Below are 24,914 nucleotides of genomic sequence, written 5' to 3' on the forward strand. Positions count from 1 at the left end.
TAGCAGGAACCAGCTGCTGCAATGAACGTCCAATGAATCAGAGAGGAGAAGCAGAGCACTTCTCCAACTCAAGAAGACCTGGAGATGGTCCACAGCCAGATTTCACTCTGGCTGACTTAAAATGGCAAGATCAAGGTGGAACAATCAGGCTGAGGCACTGTTTCTAGCCTTATGGCTTGTGTGCAAAAAGACTTGCAATATTCATATATTTTTTACTTGGTAAATAAAAAGAGGATGGAAAAAAGGAGGGCCTTCGGTAAAAATTTTAAGGTATTTTTAAACCTTGATATATTTATGATAATTCTTTTCCTCCATGGGAAACACAATAATGTGGGCACAAGTGTCCCCCCCAAACAGACCAGTGGCAGCTGTAAGATAAAACCCTCATGAGGCTAGGCATGGTGGCTCACGCTTATAATTTCAGCACTTTGGGAGGCTGAGGTAGGAGGATCACTGGAGCCCAGGAGTTTGAGGACTGCTTGCACAACATAGTGAGACCCTGTCTCTACAAAATAAAAAGTCAGGCATGGTGGCATGTGCCTGTGATTCCAGCTACGTGGGAGGCTGAGATGGGAGAATCACTGGAGTCTGGGAGGTCGAGGCTGCAGTAAGCTATGATCACGCCACTACACTCCAGCCAGGGTGACAGAGCCGGGTCCTTTCTCAAAACAACAACAAACGCCATCCAACAACCAAACCAAACCAAACCAAACAAAAAACCAAAAAACTCTCATGAGGTGTGTTTGCTGTTTTTAAAGTCACCTTTTACATGTGAAAACAGTCTTTTAGTTTTGAGAACCAAATAATGGCCATAATAGGAATATATGTTAAAAACTCTTCTTTGCTGCCATCAGTTTTGAAATTTTACATGGAGTTTTGACTTCTGTGATGTGCTCCAGCTGGTTGAAGTAATGGGTCTTTTACTGGTCTCCCTGATTACCGAAAATTATCAACTTGATCTTACACTGACCTTGTTAGCACTGTTAAAAAATGCATTTGCCTTCTTTAACCAGGTATTCCTTTCCACCATGAGTTGACCAAATTCTTCTTGAAGCTGACTCAGTTTCTGGTGAGAGAGCTGGAGATGTTCTTTCTCCATGTAGTCCTTTGAGAGCAGAATTCTCAGGGCCCCACTCTTCAGCTTCTCAACAGCAGAATTCCATTCCTGCAACAGATCATTCTTATTATTTTACACATCTCCCCGGTTATGGACTGAATGCTTGTGTCCCCCGCAAATTCCTCTGCTGAAATCTAATCCCCAAGGTGACGACATTAGGAAGTAGGGCTCTGGGAGATGAGTGACCTCATGAAAGAGGCCTGAGAGGGCTACCTTGCCCCTTCCACCATGTGAGGATACGGTAAGTTGGCAGCCTGCAACCCAGAAGAGGGTTTTCACCACAACTCTACCGTGCTGGTACCCTGATCTGGAACTTCCCACACCCAGGACAATGAGACAAAAATATCTATTGTATACAAGTCATTCAGTCTATGTTACTTTGTTATAGAAACTCAAACTGACAGAGACACCCCTTTTTATAATTTCTGATAAGATTCAGAGAATATTTAGATATGTTGAGTATATCAGAAATCTGCCATTCGATTTTCAAATCATGAAAGTGCAGTAAATACTGGAGTGGTAAATGCTTCACTACAGGTTTGAGTGTCACGTAGATGTAGTGGGGAAAAGACACAGAAAGAGGCTAAAAAGGGAGAGTAGAAAGAGGCAGGAAGTTGGGATGAGTGACTGGCAGAGCTCCCAGCTGACCTGAATACAGGTCACTTCCATTTCTATGAACTCCACCTAAAAATATACCCCCTATACAATGAACAACAGTTTTAAATCTTGAACGCGTTTTGTCCAATGTTTATTCATTTAAGTATAAAAACACATCTTTCCCACAATTCAGTTTCACTGTCAATGTGGGTAAATGTGTACAAGAAATGAAGAGAAATTACATGTCTTATGACTGTTGTTTTTGTGTCTGCCTACACGTACAGCTATTAGGTTTGTACAAAGGTAATTGCAGCTTTTGCCACTAAAAGTAATTACCTTTGCACCAACCTAATAAAATGAAGTTCTGCTACCCTTCATAAAATGAAAAGCTGTTATTGTTCTGTATTTCCTCCTTCATGTTATCAATGTCACCTCTCAAGGCTTCACTCTTAATGGTATATAGACCTTTCAGAAAATGAAAAGAGGTAGCTTTTTACTTTTTGTTGCATGAGGATGGAAAAACATTAAACAGAATTTAAATGAGTTGGAGTAAACCGAGCATATTTACATTCAATTTATTTGAAGGGAAATTCAAGTTTCTTGCAAAAGTCCTGAAGTCAGACCCACTGTCATAAAAGAAAGATTATCTCTAACATGGCTGTCTTGTTAGCGAATCTTCTGGTATTTACATAGGCTGAGGTTGAGTGATAGGCATAGGCTACTTGTTAAGCGTGGAAAATTTAGCATAAGATTTCAGAAGTCTCAGTCTGACTCCATCCTGCCTTGTTCTACCAGTACAAAGTATCCTATTATTAAGTTATATTTGATTATATTACACTGTGTAAAATAAGTACAATTTTAGTGCAATTTGCCATTAATTTTTCCATTCATTCATTTCACAAAGTAACTACTATGGTATTACTATGTACCCAGCACTATGCTAAGACAGATGCCTTGGGGAATATAAAGAAAGAATAAATGGTTTGTGCGGTCGCCTGTAATCCCAGCACTTTGGGAGGCCAAGGCAAGCAGATCAGTTGAGCCCAGGAATTTGAGACCAGCCTCGGCAACATGGCAAAATTCTGTCTCTACAAAAAATACAAATAGTGGGCATATGGGCATAGTGGCGCATGCTTGTAGTTTCAGCTACTTGGTGGGGCTGAGGTGGGAGGATCGCTTGAGACCAGGAAGTCGAGGCTGCAGTGAACTGTGATCATGTCACTGAACTCCAGACACACACACACACACACACACACACACACACACACACACTCAATACAGTAGTATTTTAAATAACAATTAGCAGGTGTTAAGATACAAATTGTACACACTATTTTGTGTCCATGGGAACTGTTATAGTTTTAGGTGCAAGAGAAAAACATTTTGATCAATGAATACAGGAATATAAAACGTAGAGTAAGAAATTTGAATTATTTGAAGTATCAGTTACATAAAATTGTGGCTTATAACTATAATCCTCAAAAACCCTTAAATTAGATATTATTTTTTCTAGCATTGACATAGGTTCAGAAGAGTATGCTACTCAAGGTTACATATCCAGTAAGTGGCAGTACCAGGACTAGTTCACAGGTCTTTGTCTCATGCTACCTTCCAGGGAACTGAGGATAGACTCCAAAATCTGCAGTTTCTCAGTGCATGCAAAAGCAACACTCTTAAGCATAGATACGGGCTACGTGAGTTCTCAAGATCTTTCCATTTTTAAAGAGCTATTGTGTCCCCATGTAAGCAAAACTAATATGTGCCAAGATGTTCTTTCATAAAGCACTTTTATCAACCCTACCACTTAAAAACCATTACTTTAACCTACTGGAAATGAGCAAATATTTTTAAAACAGTACAATTTCTGGCACATGTAATAGGCACTCACTAAATGTTAGTCCCACTTTTATGCCCATCAGTTTTGGTTCATTAATTCTCCAAAATTTGTTCTTTATTTATGGGTATTCCTGCAACCCAGTTGTAAAATAATGGTAGTGAAATGTTTCCCAAAATGTTATTGATTAGTGTTAAGTATTGATCAGTCTTATGAGATGAAACAAAGTAAAATGGTGTGTGTGTGTGTGTGTGTGTGTGTGTTTTGTTTGTTTCTGTTTTTGTTTTTTTTACTGCAGAACTTCTTGGCATCTTTATTGTACAAACACTCATTGAGACTCTCCTAGAGGAAAGTGTGGTGTGGAATATTTTGGACAAACTCTCTTGGTTAATAAACTGTTTGCTAGTCATCTCAGGGGACCAGTGCTCCAGTTGGAACAACGTTGGGGGAAAACGTTCTGTAGCTAAGACCAGCTGAATCACCAACTGAGTTCACCAGCTCTCACAAGTCTTTCTGTTTCTTTCTTTGCTTTGTCTCTGTTCTCCAGCTCCTCTGTTAGTTCATTTCCTCTCTTTGTACCATTCTTTCTTCTTCTGTCTATTAAGATCTGTGGGGCATTAATACTCAAACTCAGGTGGAGAAAAACTTAATGTGTAAAGGTGTAGAATAAAGCAGGTAATTCTTTAAAAAGATTTGGTATTGATCAGAACCTTCTGTGCTGATTAGGGGGAGACTACTTAACAAATATGGAGAAGCTGGGGAGGGCCTAGAAAAACAGGGGCAAGGAAAATGCAGAAGTTAGGATATGAAGAAATGAAATATAGCCATTGCATGCTCAGCCTAACAATACTAAGCTCCAGGATGTTGTCTTAACTGTCTGCAAGATGGTAAGGGTTGATTTTTCTTCCTGTATGTTAGTGGTGTGCTAAACACTTTACAGGCATTATCTCATTTAATTTTTATCATATCCCTATGAAGTAGGAACTGTTATTATCTTCATTTTACAGATGGAGTATCTGGGGCTCAGGGAGATGACCAACTTGCCCAAGGTGTCAACATTAGTAAGTAAAAAAGCCAAATTTGAAACTCAGGTCATTTGACTCTTCTCAGTCTTGATACACTGTTTTTCTCATCAAATAACGATTAACCATATTATTTTGGAATTGCCTAGGTAAAACTTCCATATGGCCTGGACAAGACCTCGGAGGTGATAAAAATCTTATATGACCCTGGCATTCTCAGATTTGAAATCAGAAGGCTCGCCATTTCAGAATAAACATAAAGCTAATATAGATACAGTTGAAAATTTACAGCCCAAACTCAGACTTAGTTTTGCTTAGCAACTGGACCAAAATAATAAACCTCTTCTCTATAAACAAGAAGAGAAATACCTGTTCTCCAACAATGTTCATAAATCTGCCTTCAGTATAAATTTTGCAAACAACATTAAAGAGAGACCTTTGGAGTAGAGCCAAGTCTTTGAAAACACACTTTCACCTTGTGCTTGACATCATGCTATAAAAAGTGGACTGTGACCTTCCAAAGAAGCTGTAAAGGTCCATTTTGTGTCTCTTATCTTTTTTTGTTCTCCATCCCCAGTCTTCTTAATTACATTTTCACATGAACTCTATGGGTATTAAATGAAGCTGGGTCCATTCAATATTTCTATTCAATCTTCTCAGAAAATTGGTTCTGTTTTCTTTGGACAATCTATAGGCAGTTTCTGATGCATTTCTATACCATTCTGGTAATGTATTTATTTCCCCAGCCATTTTTCAAAGGGGACAGTTCCACCATTTTATTTTTAAGACAAAATTTTCCAGAGCCATTTGAATCCACCACACTATTTAAAAAATATAGTTGTCACCCTTGTCAAGGCTGGAGGAGCCCAATGGAGAAAATCTCGTTCTGTTTTCTCTAAGCGGTTGCTGCCTGCCTGCTAAGTGTTAAACTTCTAACAGGGTCTCAGTCACTTTGCAATAAAATATTTCCAGTACTTGTCCCCACCAGCAGGAAGCCAAAGCCGTCCACTTCCTTGGCTTTTCAATTTGACAGAGATGCCTGCATATCTTGGACCTGATACAGACAAGAGGCCCTGTGTGTTCCCAGGTTTGCAGTGTCTCCATAGGTCACACCATTATTTTCATTTTTCACTCACAGTAGGAACCTTTTTAACTGTACCTTTCAGTATTCCATTTGCTGAGGCAATTGAGCTTCTCTTGGATCCCTTGATTGAAAGGGTACTTTTCAGAGGATTAGTGCTGATAGACAAGAAGGCAAAAAATATTTCTTCTTTCCTTCCCCCCACTGCTAGTCCCAGCTTAGCTCTTTAAATGAAGTTATGACTTGGCATAACAATTATCCAGCAAGCAGATCCAAAAAGTAAGAATGTTAGGGGCTCCAACTGAAATGAAAAAATAATGATAACCACAGTATGTTTAGTAAGCTTTCGCTCACACAAAAACTTCCCTGTGTATGAGGGGATTTTAACCATTCAACATCAAGTGGTAAATTTTCATTATAAGCTTGACTTCAGAATTTAAGTTTTAAGTGGGGGAAAGGTGGACCAAAAAACAATAGGGAATATATTTGAAAAGTACTAAAAAATATTAACTGTGGAGATTACTGGTCAAAATCAAATCTGGCAGAAGCATGTGTTGAGTTCATGCATAGTTCCCAAAGCATGGCTGATTCCTAGACCATCTCATTAGATAGAGCCTATTTTTTGTTTAACCCCCAAGTCCACAGTTCCATTCAGAACAACTAGAATTAACTCATCGACACAAAATCATAGAATTTTGCATGACTGCATTAGCAGATGGTAAAACAAACCTGGCAATTTTAATCATAGAATATTTGAACGTCTGCTTAAGATTTTTGTTTTTAACAGAAATGTTTATGCTTTTGAAGAGTGGCATTGAGCCCTTTAGAAGTTGAAACTCTCTGATTATGTCAAGTTGGATTATAAACTGGGTGGCAGTTTCTTCTCCTCATGCTCCCTTCAGGGGCATTTCTATGCTGACCTGTGCAAATGTCAGGGTCATTCTGGAGAGAAGTGTCTTGCCTCAGTCTCCCATGCTTGCTGAGTTCAGTGTCTACAGGCCATTTGAACTTTACCCTCACTATGATGCAGTCCAGCAAAGGCACAGATTGCAAGCAGGAAGGACTGTGATTTTGCATTTCACCTAGAGATGAAAGAAGTGTGCTGTTTCACCTCCCAGACATATGGTGAAAATCACTGCAATTGAACCAGGGAGAGCTTGTGGATCAGAGCAAAGAACACCAGCTAGAGGTACACTTTTTATCCAAGCTTGTTAAGCAGCTTCAGGAAGAAGATTTTGCTTTTTTGAGCCTTATTTTTACTGCAGTGCAATGACAGTCACCACCAGTTTGTACATTTCTGCTTTCCTAGTGACTCATCTGTTAATTCAGTGACAAATTAGCTGTGCTTCAAGTTCCTGGATTTTATGCCCTCCCAAACTGTGGGATACTGGCTGTTCGATCCATAAATTAACCTTACCAGCATTGGAATTGCAAGTCTGTAATAGAAGTGACAGATATCACCAAATTTATTTCTGACTATTAGTTGCTGCTTTCTTATCTTAGTTCATTTACATATTTTAGAGATTTAGTTAGTTTGTTTTAGTTCATTCAGATATTTTTAAAGCTGCAGGAAAATAGCCCATGACTTGTAAATCTCTTGTTTCCCTTATTCTCTTCAGTGTTTGGCCACTGAATGATTCCACTCAGCAGCACTTTAGCAGCATGAAGCAGGGTGCTTGTTGCTAATACATACTGAAGCAAATGGCTATGTGGCAAAATAAAATTTGAAAATAAAATAAAATCACAACACACTATGCTCATAAACAAATCTTCAAAATAGTCATTGGAGCACAAATGCATTTATTCTTTCTTCCTTGGTTCAACATAGATGAAAATTTAATTACAAGGGAATTCTGGGGAAAATATTCCCAAGATTTGTGTATTCCAAGAACCGTTTTCTTCTTTAGTGTCTTGTCCCTGTTTTTCTTAGATTTCTTGTTCCTATTAATCACATTTTCTTCTAGTTAAGTAAGAGAGCCTGGTTGGTGTTTCCATTTTAAATTAAATTTAATAAAAGTCTAGCTGGCCAAAATACTTGCATCTAACACAATTTGCCTACAATCAGATTGTGTCATGGGCTGACCATATGGTCCCAGTTTATCTTAACGTCCTCAGAGGACTTACTTTTTCATTGTCTACACAATCCATTGGAGATATTTTCAGGATCTCAACACACATAATTCAGCTACAGGGGAAATTATTAGATTGTGTGGTGATTTCCCTAAATGAAATAGGCTAACTTAATAGAAGGGAGGGTCTGTTTATGTTTTATCCACAATAAACCTCAAATATAGACTTTTTTTAAAAGCCTCTTAAATCTGATTGGCCGTTAGTATCTCTTGGGAAAGTTTTAAAAATACGTATTTCCAGGCTCACCCCCTATCCACTGAATCATAATTTATATTGGTAGGGTGAAAAAAATAAGATTTTAAAAAAAATCTGAAGCATTTTATTTGCAGTCAAGGACAAGGAAATGACACAATCAGACAAATTTTGGAACCACTGATACAGAATATTCTAAGGTATTTAAAGAATAGGTAACATTTGACTTAGAATAATTGATATATAATTATGCTGATAATTGGAAGATAGATTCTATAAGAATAGTAGTTTAAACCTAAAACTTTCAACTAACTTGACTCTGAAAATTACATTATTGTATTAATGACTTCTAAATCTAAAATTTAACTTTAGTTTTACACATTACTTCATTCAGTCAGTAAGTATTGAGCTAGCCTGTGGAAGATACAATGACAAATAAACAAAATCCTCACCCTTAGACTCCTTGAATGATTGTTATACTAATCCATCAGGAGTTTAAACAGCCCTGTGCAATATTGTATATCATTAGCCTTAATTCAGTAAGATGAAACTGACGCATTTCTTCCTACTTTCTTCATTGACATCATTGTCTCAACAAAGGCACCACTGATTTAAAAGGGGAAGGATTCAAAATTACAGCTGGATATAAAGAATAAGTTCTAATGTTCTATAACACTGTAGGATGACCATAATATATATTTTCAAATAGCTAGAAGAAAGGATATTAGATGTTCCCAACACAGAGAAATGATAAATGTGCGAGATGATGGATTTGGTAATTAGCCCAATCTGATATACATACATATGTTATATGTATTGAAACATCACTATGTACCTCACAAATATATACAATTATTATGTGTCACTTTAAAGAAAAAAAGCTAAGAAAAGGTAAAAAAAATATGATCAGGTTTTTCTTTCCCAAAATTGTCTATATGCCCATGTGGTTATTTTTACCTTCCTTGTAAAATTTTTGTAACTATATTTATAATAGCTATGTAGTCTATTATAGGAAAAAATCCTTACCTCTAATGGTATGGAAGAAATCGCTTGTCTTCTAACAAAATCCACTGAAAGCTAGAATTTCTTCAACTCATCTCTTTGCAGGCTCTGGGTTTCAGTTCACCACTAAGTATATGCACAGGACTCTCATTCCATAGTCAATAATCTGTGAACCAGCCACAAATGATACCGGGATGGGCATTCCATAACTCTCCTACGCTGAATGTGGAACCATCTAAAAAGCATTATTCAGCACCTTTTATGAACACAAGCTCAAATGGAAAACAAAACAAGTGTGTAGCAGAAAGTGAATCAGTTTCTGCTTTGGGGTATCTGAGAAGCCGTCTTACTGGGTCTTAAACACGCACAGGAATTTCACCTGGTGAGCGTAGAGGTGGGTCTTGGGAGAGGGCAAGGATGACCCACCATGTCCCAAGCAGGAGAGAGAGCCCGAGCCAGAGCACTGAAGCAAGGGGGTCGGTGTTATCAAGAAAATGTGGAGGACGATTCTGGATCATAGAGAAATGGAGCTAATGGTTTCCAGAGAATTAGTAAGAGTTTCCTATAGGAAGCGATGTCTGAGCTGAGACCTCAAACAAGCTGTGGGAGTTATCTAGGCAAAAAAAGGAGTGGAGGTGGGGTGAGGAGTGAAGGGTGACAGAAAAATGAGATACTAAGAATGAAAAGAGATATAAAGTGAATAGGAGATAGAACCAGTGGGATTTAGAATAGGATCCATTTCTCCTGGAAATGAGGGGAAAGAAGTAAAAGAGAGAAGCAAGGAAGAGACAAAAAGTTTGGGCAGAGAAGAAAAGAACAACCAATTCCACTCTGTGGGACTAAGTGACTTTAGTTAGTCTGGTTAGTTAAAGTCTGAGGTTAGTTAAAGCCTGGCTCCATGATAGTTGAGCATTTTAAAAGAGCACGAAGGTTTTGGACTAGTTGTTAAGGGGTATGGAGCAGGGAATTAACAGATGATAAATAAAGGGATTTGAAAGGCTAACTGGTAACAGATAAATTACGACTAGAATAATTATGCTAATTGTTTCAGAATTAGGAAGAAACAGAGAAACCAGGTGATTGAGTAGCACATGCTGAGTAGCACAAGGACAGAGACCAGGAAAAGAAAGCAAGCACGGAGGTGGTGATGAGAGCAGTTTTGGGTGATGCTATAAAACAAAGTGTTGTGGCCACAGGAGTGGGAAGCTGCAGCTAGCTGAAAATAGGTCTTTGGAGTAAAAAAAGTCAAGGAAAGCGAAGGCTAGGGCATTAAATAAGTCACTAAATGGCTAAATTAGCACAGGAAGGTTGTAGGCGGTTCAGGGAATGACTGTGTTAAGGTATAAGAAGTCCTCTCAGGTGTTCACTTAAAGTAGATTCAGTTTCACTATTATTATCATGATAGCAAAATACCATGCAATATAATAGTATTAACTGTAAAAAGCCATGCTTTCCGGGACATTTTATTTAAGGGCTGACAAATACCAGGAAAAAAACAAAAAAGATGTGTGAGGAATTTTTGTAAAAGTCAAAACTAAAAATGATTTTCTAAGCATTTAAACTTAACAAGCTGGTAAAGATTCTGTAAGCAAAATAACAGCAGGTAGTTTTAAACCTCATGATCATAGATCATAGAGCACAATGTTCTTTATTTGCTTTCTTAACTCAGCCCTTTCTTAGATGGGCATAAATATTTCGGAGGGACTTTCTAAATTCAACTTTCCCTTGGAAATTAAAACATAGGGTCCACTAAGCTTTAAATTGAGCTGCAAGTTAAGGCTAGAATAGGGTCACCAATATGAAAATCCCATCATTGTGTGGACATTCCCAGTGCTTGCTGGCAAATTCAATACTATTTGTATATATTTTGCCTGTTAGTAATAAAATGATTTCTAATTTATGTTCTGTGAAAAATGACATCTGCTTTTAATTGGAAAGTTCATTAAAGAATCAGATGAGTAAAACAAATTATTCACTAAAAGGAAGACAGAGGAATTGAAATGCTCTGCTGCAGGTGTCTTACTCTTTGGAGAACTCACTAATTTCTGCCTTGAGACATTTCAGATTCAGACCCCACTTTATTTTTAAATTAGATGAAACATTATAAAAACAGACTGTCTTTCATTGTATTAATTTTCTTTGTAATCATCAGATATATGAGCTGATTTATTGAAGCAATATATTTTATAGTGATTTTACAATTTTTTCACATACCTTTGGTGAAGGAATTTGGGGAGATAATCAAAGTTCAAATAGCAGAAGAGTCAGCTTCTTTATACAGGTTAATAAGTGCAGCAATGAAATGAAAATTGTTCAACAATGCCTGTGATACACTTGGAAAATATTTGGATATCCTGGACACTATGATTATGCAAACTCTGGATATTGCTACATACCTCTTTAACTACCCATGAGACATATAAGTAGCTCCTTTGTTACTAAATATAAGGGCTACTTCTGAGGAAATATTCGTATTTTTGAAAATGAACAATCAGAACATTTAAATACTTATCTTTTGATCTTCAATTACCTCAGTAATGTATCTAGGACTAAATAAAAACAACAACAAAAATTAAGCTGTAAGCTTGGGCAAGTATGTCCACACCTTAAGAGACTCAAAGATTTATTTTGACTTATATCTTCTGAGTTTTAACAATGACCCAGTATTCTGACTTTATTACTTATACTCTCTTACATTGTGCAGTTATTTCCCTTATAACCTTTGTTATCCAAAAGGCAGCCCTGAGACCCGCAGCATCATTACCCTGCAGCTTGTTAGTAATGTAGATATTAAGGTCCCACTCTAAACCTGATGAATCAGAATTTGCCTTTTAAAATGTATGGGTAATTCATGAGTACACTATAGTTTGAGAAGCTCTGGTCTAGAATACAGTGAAATAGCAGCTTTTTACAACTAGACAGATGAGCAAAACACAAATGAACAAAGAATATGGAAGGGGAAACTTGCAGATGATATGATCTTACATGCTGAAAACTCTAAGGGATAATTTTTAAAAATTAAAGCAAATAAATTAAATCAGTAGAGTTGGAGAGTATAAAACCAACACTCAAAAAAAATCACTTGTGTTTCTATAGAATAGCATTGAACAAACTGAAAAGGAAATTAAGAAAATGATTTCATTCACAGTAGCATCAAAAAAATGTAAAATACCTAGGAATAAATGTAATCAAGGAGATCGAAAACTTATACAAGGAAAATTACAAAACACTGTTAAAAAATGAAAAACCTAAATAAATGACAAGATATCACATGATCATGAATTGGAGAATTTAATGTTAAGATGGCAATACTCCCCAGAGTATTCTAGGGATACAATGCAATCCCTATCAGAATCTCACTGGCCTTTTTTGAAGAAATGGAAATGCTGATCCAAATATTAATGTGGAATTGCAAAGGATCCTGAATAGCCAAAACAATCTTGATAAATAAGAAGAAAATTAGAGAACGTACACTTCCAGATTTTAAAACTTACTACAATCCTACAGTAATCAAAGCAGTGTGGCAAACTGGCATGAAGATAGACATATAGATTTACAGAATAGAAGAGCCCAGAAATAAACCCACACATTTGTGGTCAATTAATTTTCAGTGAGTGTGCCAAAGTCATTCAACAGAGAAAGAATATTTTTTTCCAACAAATTGTGCAGGGACAATTGAATATCCACATGCAAACTAATGAAGTTAGACCCTTACCTCACAGCATACAAAACATTAACTCAAAATGGAACAAAGATCTAAATATATACACTAAAGCCATCCAATTCTTATAAGAAAACATAAGGGATAAATTTTCATAACTTTGGATTTGGTGATGGTTTCTTAGATATGACACCAAAAACATAACCAAAAAAATTAAGATAGATAAACTTTATCAAAATTAAAATTTTTACTTAGCAAAGAACATTTTGGTCAAAGGGCTTGAATAGACTTTTTTTTTTAAGGAAGATATACAAATGGCCAGTCAGTAAATGAAAAGATCTGCAACATCATTAGTTATTAGGGAAATGCAAATAAGAATCACAATGAACTAGCACTTGATGCAGACTAAGATGACTTTAAAAATCAAACAAAATGAAAGAAAACAAGTGCTGGAGAGGATTTAGAGAAATTGGAATCTTCTACCTTTCTGGTAGAAATATAAAACAGAGCAGCTGCTATGGAAAAATAGCATAGTAATTTCTCGTAAGTTAAGCATAGAAACTCCATACGATCTAGCAATTCTACTCCTAGGTATTACCGAAAAGAATTGAAAAGAGGTATTCAAAAATATACATATACATGAATGTTCATAGCAGCACTATTAACACTAGACAAAAGGTGAAAACAACCCAAATGTCTATCAACTGATGTATGGATAAATGAAAGGTGGTATATCCATGCAATGGAATATTATTCAGTATAAAAAAAGAAGTGTTAATACATGCTGCAACATGGATAGACCTGAAAAACATGCAAAGTGAAAGAATTCAGACACAAAAAGCCATTAAATATTATTTTATTTAATGGTGTTTCCAGAATAGGTAAATACATGGACACAGAAAGCAGATTAGTTGTTGTCAGGGGCTGAGGGGAGACAGGAATGAAGACTGACTGCTTAATGGTTATGGTGTTTCTTTTTGGAGTTATGCAAATATTCTGAACTAGGTAGCCATGATAGTTACACAATACTAATTTACTAAATGTCACTAATGATAAATTTTATGTAATATTTACTTTACCATTATTTTCTTAAAGCCCAGACGATGTTGTGTTTCTGTTGTGCCAGGCATTGTGCCAAGAACTGTTACATATGGCCAGGTGTGGTGACTCATACCTGTAATCCCTGCACTGTGGGAGGCTGAGGAGGGCAGGTCACTTGAGGTGAGGAGTTCGAGACCAGCCTGGCCAACATGATGAAACCCTGTCTCTACTAAAAATAAGAAAATCAACCGGGGCATGGTTGCGCATGCCTGTAATCCCAGCTACTCAAGAGGCTGAGGCAAGAGAATTGCTTGAACCTGGAAGGTGGAGCCTGAATAAGCCAAGATCATGCCACTGCACTCCAGCCTGGGCGACAAAGTGAGACTCAGTCTCAAAAAAACAAAACCAAAAAAAACCAAAAAAACAAACAAAAAAACACACAAAAAAACCTGTTATAAACGACATTTAATCTTCACAACAAACTGTAAATTAGGTACAATTGTTACCCCCTTTCACAAAAAGGGACTGGAACTTAGGCCCAAATACACAAAAAATTTGCCCAAGATTATATCAGAAGTAAGCAGAGATGCTCAAATTTAACTCCAGTTCCCTTGCCTGAGTGCTGCCATGCTGTATGCTGCCTGGGAGCATCCCATTCACTCTCTGCTAAGTAGTCTAAGATGCTATATGTTGCCACTTCACATAATGTATATCTACACGGTTTGGTAACATGTAATCCTTAGAAAACACATTTAAAATATGTGTTAAAATGAGGAAATGCTTATGATATAATGTTAATTGGAAAAAGCATCACATTGTAAAACAACACATACAATTTTTTGTGTATACATACAGATATGTATACACAAAATATATAGTATATACATGCACATAATACACAGTTTTGGAACACTCATATGTAAATGTTTTATATTTCCTTCCTATTTCCATATACACCCACATACAGTGTGATTTTAATTTTCTTTTGTTTAGTTTTATGTCATTTCTATTTTTCCTAAGATGAGAAGGTACTGTGTAATCAGAAAAATAAAACAATAAACATATTTTGAAAGAGTCACTTTCTTGCATTGGCTCTACTGATGATAATTACACATTTAAATTACTTAAATAAGCTTGTGGGATATTCTGCTTTACTTCTTATCCTATATTTATAAATATTTTTTAACTTTAAACTGAACTCTTCCCTTTGACTAAAGTTTCTGTGGGACCTAAGCACCTAAGCATTGGTATTTTCTGAAGATCTCCAAATAATATTATTTGAAGGAACTTGGGGCCAAGATCACAAATCCAATTTATGAAATCACTCAATAATGACTAGAAAATATTTTCAATGACTTGGAAAATCGGATTAGATGATGAATCGTGGAAGATGGTTTTAATCTTGAAGCTGAGATATGTGAATGCTGCTATATTAAAACACTGAAGATGATGTTTCTATACAAAATTTCAGTTTTGCTTCTTTCCCAGAACTTTAAAAATTATTATTAATGAAGAACTTCATAAACCATATATGTCATAATAAAAGACGACAATATAAGAAGTCATCTATAAAAATTAAGAGGAACATGAACATACATGAAACACATGGGCGAAACGTCTAATTTGGTGCCTCTTAAATTTTAGCATGAATACAAATCCTCTTGGGGAATTTGTTAAAACACAGTCTCATTCTGTAAGTGTGATGGGTGGATTTGAGATTCTAAATCTCTAACAACTCTCTGATGCTGCTGTTGCTCTCTGGGAGTCACACCTTGAATAACAAGGCTATATAAGTTTCCTTTAAGCCTTAAAGATGGAGATTAATAACCTCCATCTCGAAAGAGATCATGCCCTTCCTGAAGTCACTCCCATTCAAACCACAGTAGTTTCTTAAGTGATTTTCTGTCTTTTATCTCCCTCCCATTACTGTCGTTCACATTGTTTCCAAGGTAATCTCCCAAAATGCAAATCAGTTTAAGCTATACTTTGCTTTGATGATATTTAATTGCCCATCTGGTCTCGAATCCAAATGTTTACAGCAGCCAGGCACATAATGTGAATGAGTGAAGTAAGGCTAAAAGGGGAGGTAGGTCATGAGGAATAGTGGCAAACTAAGGACTGTGGCAGACTGATGTGCACATACCTTTTCTAAAAGAAACAGGTATTACTGGGCTCCAGCCAGGAGTCACTATGTCTATGTGGGAAGATGAGCTGATAATGCCAGATCTTCCAGTTTTTTAAAAAAACAGGAAATCTAGATTTCTTTTTTAACAGAAACTCTAACATTTTAAGATTAATATTATTTTTTTCAAGGCAGATGCCCACCAAAACCTACATAGAATCTCTGGGAATGAGATGCAGACATCAGTATTTTTTCAACACCCTCTAGGTGACTCCAGTGTGCAGCCAGAGTCGAGAAGCACTAATCCACACATTCCCCCATGGCACAAACTAGAAAGGGCCTGAACTTAACCAAGGGTTGAAGCTATAGAAGTACAGATTGGTTCATGAAGGGAGTTCTATTATATGAACATTATTTCTGATGTGTAAGAGAAGGACTGATCATACCCCCTCAAAAAAAATAATTAGCAAGTATTTGTTTGCATAGTATTTTAATACATCCTACAACAAATTCTGAGTTTCAAAGGCTGATTTCAAGCTTTGGAGCATCAAGGTGATTTATAATACAATTTAAGAGTATTTAAGGTTTTAAACCAAAGGACAGTTTATAATTATCCATGTCTGCTATTTCTTTGTCTCTTACACATGTAAAAGAAAAAAAGAATTTTCATATTCGGTAAAGAAAGTATAATTTAAAACAATTACCCACAGTCAAAGGTCATATTTAAAAATCCTTTAGTTCATTTATTTCAATATGTTCTGAATAAAGTATCACACTTATTAAGAGCTATGAAAGTTGCTGTATTTCTTGTTCTGAATGTATTCCAGTAAGAAATGATGGAGACATTTTCAAAGTTTACTTAGAAAGAACTCACTGAGTAGACTAACAAGCCATATACACCAGCTTCCTGCTGTTGAATTTAGCTGTGGGTAGCAGAGAACACCTGCTTTCTCTGTGTTACCAGATTATTTATAGGAGCTTCACTAATGAATCCTCAGCTTGATGCCTTATTTCTATGTTAAATCTTCTTTGAAAGGAACATTTCCTATTCTGTGCCTCATATCCACACCCAAACAAAAGTCCAAAATGTAATATGCTGCTTACTACTTAAGGACATACAAAATTGAATTTCTTTTCCATGAACAAGAAATTAGATTGTTGAAAAACCACAGATAAAAACTATTTGGAAGTTTACACTATGGATGGGAAAGGAAACCAAACAATATTTTTGGAGCCACTACTAAAACATGGATGTGTTCACAAACATTATCTTTTTTTTTAACTTTTATTTTATGTTCAGGGATACAGTGAAGGTTTGTTACATAGGTGAACTCGTGTCACGGGGTTTGTTGTACAGATTATTTCATCACCCTGGCATTAAGCCCAGTCCCCAATAGTTATCTTTTCTGATCCTCTTCCTTCCCCCATCCTCCACCCCAGGATGGAGACCCCAGTGTCGTCTGTTTTCTTCATTGTATTCATAAGTGCTCATCATTTGACTCTCATTTATATGTGAAAACACGCAATATTTTGTTTTCTGTTACTGCATTAGTTTGCTAAGGATAATAGCCTCCAGCTCCATCCATGTTCATGCAAAAGACATGATCTCATTCTTTTTTATGGCTGCATAGTATTCCATGGTGTATATGTACCAAATTTTCTTTATCCAACCTGTCATTGATGGGCATTTAGGATAATTTTATGTCTTCACTGTTGTGAATAGTGCTACAATGAACATTGACATGCATATGTCTTTATGGTAGAATGACTTCTATTCATCTGGGTATATGCCCAGTAATGAGATTGCTGGGTTGAATGGTAGTTCTGCTTTTAGCTTTGAGGAGTCTCCATACTGTGATTTACACATTCCCATCAACCGTGTGTTTAAGTATTCCCTTTGCTCCACAACTTCACCAGCATCTGTTATTTTTTGACTTTGCCATTCAGATTGGTGTGAGATGGTATCTCATTGTGGTTTCAATTTGCATTTGTCTAATAATCAGTAATATTGAGCTTTTTTTCAGGCTAATAATCTCTAATAATCGGTAACATTGAGCTTTTTTTTCAGGCTACACATATGTCTTCTTTTGAGAAAGTCTGTTGATGTCCTTTGCCCACTTTTTAATGGAGTTGTTTGTTTTTCTCTTGTACATTTGTTTAAGTTCCTTATAGATGCTGGATATTAGACCTTTGTCAGATGCGTAGTTTATAAATATTTTCTCCCATTCTGTAGGTTGTCTGTTTACTCTGTTGATAGTTTATTTTGCTGTGCAGAAGCTCTTTAGTTTAATGAGATCCCACTTGTCAATTTTTGCTTTGTTGCAATAGTTTTGGGTGTCTTTGTCATGAAGTCGTTGCCTATTCCTATGTCTGGGACAATATTGCCCAAGTTGTCTTCCAGGGTTTTTATAGTTTTGGGTTTTACATTTAAGTCCTTAATCAGCCTATCTTGAGTTGAGTTTTGCATATGGTGTAAGGAAGGGTCCACCTTTAATCTTCTGCATATGGCTAGTCAATTATTCCAGTATTTATTAAAAAAGGAGTCTTTACCCTATCACTTGTTTTTGTCAGCTTTTTTGAAGATCAGGTGGTCATAGGTTTGTGGCCTTATTTCTGGATTCCCTATTCTGTTTCCTTGGTCTATGTACCTGTTTTTGTACTAATACCATGCTGTTTTGGTTACTGTGGCCCTGTAGTATAGTTTGAAGTTTGGTAACATAATGCTTCCAGCTTTGTTCTTTTTGTTTAGGATTGCCTTGGCTATTTGGGCTCTTTTTGATTTTATATGAATTTTAAAATAGGTTTTTCTACTTCTGTGAAGAATGTCATTGATATTTTGATAAGAATAGGGTTGAATCTGTAAATTGCTTTGTGTAGTATGGCCATATTAATGATATTCATTCTTCCTATCCATGAGTATGGAATGTGTTTCCATTTGTTTGTGTCATCTGTAAATTCTTTGGGCAGCGTTTTCTAATTCTCATTGTAGAGATCTTTCACCTCCCTGGTTAGCTAGGAATTTACTTTTTTTTTGCAGCAACTGTGAATGGGATTGCCTTTCTGATTTGGCTCTTGGCGTGGCTGTTGTTGGTGTATAGGAATGCTAATTATTTCTGTACATTGGTTTTGTATCCTGAAACTTTGCTGAAGTTATCAGCTGAAGGAGCTTTTGACCAAGACTATGGGGTTTTCTAGATATAGAATCATGTCATCTGCATAAAGAGAGACTTTGACTTCCTCTCTTCCAACTTGGATGCACTTTATTTCTTTCTCTTGCCTGATTGCTCTGGCTAGGATTTCCAATACTATGTTGAATAAGAGTGGTGAAAGAGGGCATCCTTGTCTTGTGCCAGGCTTCCAGCATTTGCCCTTTCAGTATAATGTTGGCTGTGGGTTTGTCATAGATGCCTCTTATTATTTGGAAGTATGTTCCTTCAATATCTAGTTTATTGAAGATTTTTAAAATGAAGCGGTGCTTAATTTAGTTCTGTTTATGTGATGAATCACAATTATTGATTTGCATATGTTGAACCAACCTTGCATCCCAGGGATGAAGCCTACTTGATTGTGGTGGATTAGCTTTTTGATGTGCTGCTCAATTTGGTTTGTAAGTGTTTTGTTGAGGATTTCTGCATCAATATTCATCAAGGATATTGACCTGGTTTTCATTTTTTGTTGTGTCTCTGCCAGGTTTTGGCCTCATAGAATGAGTTGAGGAGGAGTCCCTCCTCCTCAATTTTTGGGAATAGTTGTTGGAGGAATGGTTCCAGCTCTTCTTTGAACCTCTGGTGGAATTTGGCTATGAATCTATCTGGTCTTAGGCTTTATTTTTGTTGATAGGCTATTTATTATTTATTCAATTTTGGAGTTCATTATTGGTCTGTTCTGAGAATCCATTTCTTCATGATTCAGTCTTGGGAGGTATATGTGTCTAGGAATTTTTTTAGGTCTGTATCAAGGTGTTCGTTGTAGCTTCTGATGGTGATTTTTATTTCTGTGGGGTAAGTGGTAACATTCCCTTCATTATTTCAAATGATGTTTATTTGGATCTTCTCTCTTTTCTCCTTTATTACTGTAGCTGGCAGTCAATCTATCTTACTAAGTTTTTCAAAAAACCAACTTCTGGATTCACTGATCTCTTGAATGTTTTTTCATGTCTTCATTTCTTTCAGTTCAGCTCTGATTTGGGTTACTTCTTGTCTTCTGTTAGCTTTAGGGTTGATTTGTTCTTTTCTCTAATTCTTTCTGTTGAGATGATAGGTTGTTAGTTTGAGATCTTTCTAACTTTTTGATGTTAGAAAGACATTTAGGGGAGAACACTAAATGTTGGGCATTTAGTGCTATGAATTTCCCTCTTAACACTGCCTTAGCTGTATCCTAGTATGTTGTATCTTTGTTCTCATTAGTTCCAAAGAACTTTTTGATTTTTGCCTTAATTTCACTGTTTACCCAAAAGTCACCGAGGAGCATGTTGTTTAATTTTCATGTAATTGCATGGTTTTAAGTGATTCTCCTTGTCTTAATTTCTATTTTCATTGTGCTGTGGTCTGAGAGTGTGTTTGGTATGATTTCAGTTCTTTCCCATTTGCTGAGGATTGTTTTATGTCCAATTATGTGGTCAATTTTAGAGTATGTGCCATGTGGTGATGAAAATAATGTATATTCTGGTTTTTTTTGGGATGAAGAGTTCTATAGGTGTCTAACATATCCATTTGGTCCAACGTTGAGTTCAGGTCTTGAATATCTTTGTTAATTTTCTGCCTTGAATTATCTGTCTAATACTGTCAGTAGAGTGCTGAAGTCTCCCACTATTATTGTCTTAAAACTTTTCTAATTGAATTTTCAAGGCTTACAGGTAAGGAAAGTGGGGCTCACAGGTATGTAATGTACCCAAGGTATTTCATTCACTATGTAGTGAATGTCATAGCAGGGGTTTACACCTGTTTTTCTCCATGTAGATGCAACCAACTATAGCATTATAGTCAACTTCTAGATATTGCATTGCTCACAGAACATATTCTGTTCTGGAGTAAGGGAAGACAAAGAATATAGAACTATAAACATTTTGTCATTATAATTCCATTTTCTCTAATCTAATCTGCATGTTTTTTTTTCTTTTGGTTTGTTGTGGGAAGCCTGCTAATTCAAGTGAGAAGAGGTTAATAAAGTGGCTAAGGAAAATGTATATTCAGCAAAGGCTGCCAGGTCTTTCCAGAAATCCTAACCCTATATATAGGACTGACTTCATGGTCAACTGACCTGTGCAATCACACAGAACCTTATGTTTAAAAGGGTCCCATGCTGTCCCTATACTGAACTTCTCAATAATATTTTAAGAAAACTTTCCGTAATTTTATTTTGCACTGGGCCCCACAAATTATGTAGCTGGTTCTTTCTGTAAAGTGAAAGTAAGGTTTTGTAGATCACAGAACTCTTCTGTGGGAGACAAAAGGTAGTTGAGTCTCAGGGCACATGGCTGTCTACACACAATAAGTTTGGAAGCCATAGACAGGAGATATGTCAGGGGAGAACTTTTTAGGTGTGATGCTTTCTCTCCTTACCTCCCTGGTCGTTGCTCATCTTTGTACCTTTTTTGGATAGAAAATAGTACCCTCAGTCCAGTACCAGTAAGAGAGAAAAAACAGAACCCCATGGAAATCTAATCAGATGGATAGTTGATATTAGAGAGGCAGGCAACCTGATCTGTTTCTTCATGTGTCCATACCAACTCTCCACCATGTGAGCTGGGTAGAATACCACCCAGAGAAATAGGTCATGGATAAAAGCAAGGTCCAGAATCCAGTCACTGGGAGGTCGTCCAAGGGGTATACTCTTTTGTTTGTGTGGTGGAGGGGGGGTGTTGGGGGACAAATGGGAATGGCTGAATACTAATTGTAGCAAAAGAAGTCATCTGCACTTAGGGTACTCTCCCCAGCTCACCCAGAAGGGGTAAGTTAGAGCACTGGCTTTCATATCCCCAACTTACTACAGTTACTGATATCCCAATGGAACATTAACTCACAGGGATAAACAACATCTGCTGACCACAAGCAACACTGAAATACAGAAGAAGCAGAATTAATGCACTGGACAGACCAAAAATTTAATATGTTAAAAAGTATGTCTTAAGATATGAGGAAATACATTAGATAGGTAAAACAGAAAACCATTTGTGAAGAAGAATCAATGTCAGCAATTGGGCATGAAAAATGTAATAACTGAAGTGAAGAACTTGGCAGAAGGGCTGAATGGCAGAAGGAGTACAGCAGAAGAATGAGTGCGCTATAAGATCAGAGAATAGAAAGGAATAAAGAAATAGGGGGAGGCAGTGACAAGTTAAGAAGGATATAAGTAGAACATCATGTATGTAATACAACTTTCCAAATTTACATTGCAACTAGAAATTAGCATACTGAAGAACACAAAGAACTGTATAAACTAGATGCAAAGAGTGTTATGGCAAAAAACAATATGAGATCTATGACTTCATACTATTTATGAAAATTAAAACATGTAACTCTATATTTTAGAAATAGGACTATGTCTAAAGACAAAAGTTGAGCCCATTAGAGTAGGTGCCTGTGAGAATGAGAATGTGAGGGAGACAGAGAATAAAGGTGAAGACAATAAGGTAAACCAAAAGGGAAGTGTAACTCTACTCTGAGGGCTACAAAAATGGTTTTAAAGATAATAGGTGGATAGATAGATAAAAGAAGGCTAAGTGATTATCTAAAGTTACCAGGGAATCACAAAGAAAAACTAAAAGGATGTTTCTTCTTCACAACGTAAAAGACTTACTACACAGACATCAATCAGATGTCCTTTTCATATCAGGCACTGTCCTATGTGCTGGGAATACCAAGGTAAGATACTGTCTACTTTAAAAAAATACTGCTACTTCCCCCACCCAGACTTATTCCTTTCAACCAGCTCTGGAAAGGTGTTTTTTACGCTTGTCTTGCTTTCAATATAACAAGCATAATTGATATTGAAATGTACATCCTATCTCGTTTACAGGATTTGAAAATTAAAGAAAGTTTTGAGGTCATCTAGGCCTACCTCTCATTGCTTCAGGAATCTCTTCTATTTCCCAACCTGTGGAAGTCTACTTTTCTGTCATGACCATGAATTATTATTTCTTTCCTACAGAATGGCTGTGGATGTCTATTGCCTCTAGGACAACTCTCCTTAGCCTCTCTTCTCTGGCTTACACATTACGAGGACTTTAACTCTCATCATAGACAGCCTGATTTGATTGCTGTTTGCCTTATTCTGCCATATTCTGGTTTGACCAGCCCCTCCTAACCAACAACTCATATTCTATCCATCCGTTCAAGCCCCATCATTCCAGAAAGCTGTCCTGGATCACCCCAGAATAGAGCACCACTCTCGGTTGTGCATATAGACTGATGGTGGTCTCTCTCAACCCATATGATTCGGAGACTCCTGAAGTCTTAATAACCAGTTATCTTGCCAGTGAATTCTCTAGTGTCTGAAATTCATGGCAAATATGTTTAGAACCTTTTTGTATCTATAAGTTATATTTGAGCATTCATTTTCATTTGACTGAATCAGTCTAAATAATTAGTCCACATTTTTGTAATTTGTAATTAAAGGTGGATTAAGATTGATGGCTCTATAGCCCAACCCATAGTTCGGAAGGAAAATCTTACATTGGAAAGAATGCTTCACAGAAATAAATAAAAAAAAGAAATCCCAATAAATAAACTAATCTTTTTTTTTTTTTTTTAGAAAATAAATTTGCCAGGTATGATGGTTCATGTCTGTAATCCCAGCACTTTAGAGGGCTGAGGTGGGAGAATCACTTGAGGCCAGGAGTTCATGACCAGACTGAGAAACATAGCAAGACCCCATCTCTACAAAAAAAAAAAAATAATAAAACCAAAATTAGCCAGGTGTGGTGGTGTGCAGCTGCAGTCCCAGGTGCTCGGGAGGCTGAGGTGGGAGGATCACTTGAACCCAGGATGTCGAGGCTGTGGCAAGCTATGATTGCACCACTGTGCTCCAGCCTGAGTGACAGAGCGAGACCCGCATCTCAAAAAATAAAAATAAAAAGGAAAATAAATTTACTCTCAGGAATGCTGTAGAGAAATAGGTTTCTCTGCCTCACTTTTCAAAAACAGTTTGGCTTGAAAACTACTTGAGTACATGGGGCGGTACTCAGCTTCTGCACAAGATGCAGAGTAGTTCAGGACCCTAAAGAAAGTGGATATACTTGTATGGAACCTCCCAGGCTCAAACAATCCCCCCACCTCAGCCTCCTGAGTGGCTGGGACCACAGGCATGCACCACCACACCTCGCTAAATATTTTGTAGAGATGGAGTCTCCCATGTCATGCAGGCTTATCTAGAATATTATTTATTTCTAAACAGGAATGAACTATGAAGTCATGAAAAGATATAAAGGAAACTTAAATACATATTACTAAGTGAAAAACGTCAATCTGAAAGCCTACATACTGTACAATTCTAACTACATGACATTCTGGAAAAGGCAAAACTATGAAGACAATAAAAAGATCAGTGGTTGTCAGGAGTTGGGGGTGTGGAAAAGAATGAACAGGCAGAGCACAGAGGAGTTTTAGGGTAGCAAGAATATCTGTATAATTCAATGATGTTCAATCATTCAATACATGTCATCATACATTTGTCCAAACCCATAGACTGTACAAAACCAAGAGTGAACCCTAATATAAGCTATGAACTTTGGGTAATAATGATGTGTCAATGTAGGTCCATTAAATGCACCACTCTGGTGAGGATGTTGATAATGGGGGAGACTATGAATGTGTGGGGGCAAGGTGTATATGGGAAATCTCTACACCTTCCTCTTAATTTTGCTGTGAACTTAAAACTGCTCAAAAAGTAGTCTTTTAAAAATTATTTTTTACATCCCTTGTACCTGCAACTTAATAATATTGATGGAAATAATATCTATATGCTTTTTTGTTTATGCACATCAGAGGTGGAAATACAGCTATAAACTATGAGAAAAACTGTGGCCTACTAAGGTCAAACATTAACAAATATTCTACTCCAGACTGTCTTCAGGCTAGAGGAAACCATAACTCCACATTTATCGTGAATATAACCC

General features: G+C 36.7%; 1 protein-coding gene across 1 annotated transcript in view; it reads right to left on the reverse strand.

The window, feature by feature from the left end:
• Positions 1-24,914, reverse strand: part of CCDC141 (coiled-coil domain containing 141) — a 223,061-nt gene that overhangs the window by 85,210 nt on the left and 112,937 nt on the right. The window contains exon 7 of the mRNA XM_007965472.3: positions 971-1,165. Within this exon, the coding sequence (XP_007963663.2) occupies positions 971-1,165 (195 nt within the window). The remainder of the gene's footprint in view (positions 1-970; positions 1,166-24,914) is intronic.

This window comes from Chlorocebus sabaeus, chromosome 10 (assembly GCF_047675955.1).
Source record: "Chlorocebus sabaeus isolate Y175 chromosome 10, mChlSab1.0.hap1, whole genome shotgun sequence".
Classification (NCBI taxonomy): Eukaryota; Metazoa; Chordata; class Mammalia; order Primates; family Cercopithecidae; genus Chlorocebus; species Chlorocebus sabaeus.